Source organism: Musa acuminata, chromosome BXJ2-5 (genome assembly GCF_036884655.1).
Source record: "Musa acuminata AAA Group cultivar baxijiao chromosome BXJ2-5, Cavendish_Baxijiao_AAA, whole genome shotgun sequence".
Taxonomy (NCBI): domain Eukaryota; kingdom Viridiplantae; phylum Streptophyta; class Magnoliopsida; order Zingiberales; family Musaceae; genus Musa; species Musa acuminata.
In genome coordinates this window covers 20,987,670-20,990,088 of record NC_088342.1, presented here as the reverse complement: position 1 = coordinate 20,990,088, position 2,419 = coordinate 20,987,670, and the positions used below count along the sequence as shown (strand labels likewise).

The window sequence follows — 2,419 nt, the reverse complement described above, 5'->3', positions numbered from 1 at the left end:
AGAAGTTTGAAGTATGTAGGCAAAGAGCAAGCTTAATACAACCCACTATATGAGTTAGAGGGGAAGAATTATTAGGTCCAACCTATATGTGGGTTTAGACTAGATGATTTGGACAATAAACCCAAATCTGATTTATTAAAAGAAAAAAAAGAAAAAAAGACGTGCATAACGAGGGCAACGAACAGCGAAGGCGTGCGTGCAACGAACAATGGCGGCGTAAGAAAGAAATAGTGAGAGAAAAGGTGAAAAAAGTTAAGATATATATATTTTTTTTCATGAAATCTTGATGATGATGTGTTAATATTGAACCAAGATACGATGTTATTGTGATCATTTGATTATTTTGGAAAAGATTTATTGTAAACATATTATCATTATTGGTGATAGTGGAAGTTTGAGGTGGACTACGATCCTTTGATTTTTTTCATATTGAGTTTTTCACATAAAAATTGAGTGTCTCACTTTGTAATTGATTTATTGTTCTATTATTTATGCTGCTTTGGTTAATATTTATATTTTAATAATAAGTTGATATTGATGAAGAACCATTTTGATATATAATGAGAAAAAATAATTATTCCGCTATAATAATAAAATTATTTCGCTATAACAATTTTTGAATTGAGACAATATAATGCAGGATTATAGTTGTAAAAATCTAAAGGGGCAGAGTTTCCATTAACCCAAGATTAATCCTGAATAAAAATTGTGAATGCCTTACAACTGATTGAATTGTGGTAAAACTGAGATATTTAGATCATCTATCATGATGGTTGACCAGAAAGAGGATAAAAGATAAAAAAAAAAGTTTTCTCCTTGGATGTTGGCAAACTAATGGCTAATTATCTCCAAAAGATTAAGGGATGTAGATCGAATGTGGATGCATAAAAGAAACAGAGAAATTCACGATTTATTTCAATCATACACTGCAATATGTAATACATGGATCTACAAGTACACAAGTTGTAGAAATCATATAAATTTCTGGGTTTATCCCTTCCATTAGATTATCGTCTCTCATTGTTTGTAATAAATCAACTCCCAAACAAAGAGAATAAAAGAAATAGCTAAAGACCAAATCAAATTTTTAGACCCATCTCGATTTCTCTTTTTCTTTCTAATTGTCCTGAGAATAAAACTGTATGATCTCCTTCAGGTTGAGCTGGAACAAAGAAGCGGAGGAGGAGGAAGAAGAGGGTTCGTTGTAGGCCAACCACAGCATGTGCTCGAACAGGATGGCGTCAACGTCGACAAAGACGGCGCCTTTCCGCCTCGACCGCTCGTCCCCGGCCGCCTCCATCAAGATCCGGAAGGGGTTGCTGTCGAGGACGAAGGGGTCGACCAGGAACACCCGGCGCTCCTTCCCCACCACCACCCGCACCGGCGGCGGCGGCTCCTCGAGGGGGGCGAGAGGGCGGTAGCCGAGGTGGCGCGAGAAGGAGGCGGGGCGGCGGAGGAAGGCGCAGCATCCGACGGCCCCGGCGGATGGATCGAGGGGCGAATGCATCGGATTGGGTGGGCGGAGAGAACAGAGGAAATGAAGAAAAAGGTGCCTCGTTTTTCCCCTCTCTCTCTCTCCCTGTCTCTCGCGAACCCTCTTCCTTCGCTTGGAGCGGAGATAGCCAACGGTCGGGTTTTATTTAAGAATTGGATATTATTATTATTATTATTATTATTATTATTAATTTAATGGGATTTAAACGGCTGGAGAGAGACGTTGGGGAGTGGCAGATATGAGAATCCATTGGGCCGGATCAGGGCACGCCGTGTTCGGCTCAGTTTCGGATTTTGGATCGAGTGTTTAGTATGTGCAGCAAACAGCGATTTCTTTCGCAGGCAACCGTCCATCTTCGTTGCACGCATCGCACAGAGTATCATAGGTCAAATTCTTATGTACACGTGAAAGGACTCCCATCTTCGTGCTGTTGAGCCGAGAGAGATGCGGCTGAGTGCGTTTGGAATCAAATGCTTCGTGTGAACAACAACAACAACAGCAACACGAGGTTGGCATGTCGGTGAGTTGGGAGTCTTAAAACGATAAGATTCTAATATTTTACCCTTTAATTAAACACATTACGTTGATTGATGATACCAGCCATCACCCAACTGAATCAAACTTGGGTACAAGAATAATTCTGAGATGCAAGTAATCACACATATTAATTCTGAAAGCTAAACAGAACGAAACCTCTTATTTCTATCTTCAATTACTTTACGGTCAAACTTCCTCCATCATAATAAATCCACCCAAAGATTCACCAGCAAATTACGTATACTCACTGTCAAACTGTATTGTGTCATGGAGTTGGGTGCGAGTGGTGGCATTGTGAATCTCCGACGTTGGCTGCGGCTGTATAGAACCTGCGTTATTTGATCATCGATAAGATATATAATAAAATAAAATTAATTCGATATAATA

General features: G+C 39.9%; 1 protein-coding gene across 1 annotated transcript; it reads right to left on the bottom strand.

Annotated features, from left to right (window-relative positions):
- Positions 1 to 892: 892 nt before the first annotated feature.
- On the bottom strand, positions 893 to 1,614 carry LOC135611735 (auxin-responsive protein SAUR77-like). Its single transcript, XM_065107387.1, has one exon. It carries the CDS (start codon positions 1,505 to 1,507, stop codon positions 1,118 to 1,120), a length of 390 nt encoding a protein of 129 aa, XP_064963459.1. The 5' UTR covers positions 1,508 to 1,614; the 3' UTR covers positions 893 to 1,117.
- Between the last annotated feature and the right edge of the window lie 805 nt (positions 1,615 to 2,419).

What these genes read in the sequence shown, in the direction of transcription:
- LOC135611735 (XM_065107387.1), bottom strand. Translation starts at nt 1,507, where the DNA reads ATGCATTCGCCCCTCGATCCATCCGCCGGGGCCGTCGGATGCTGCGCC.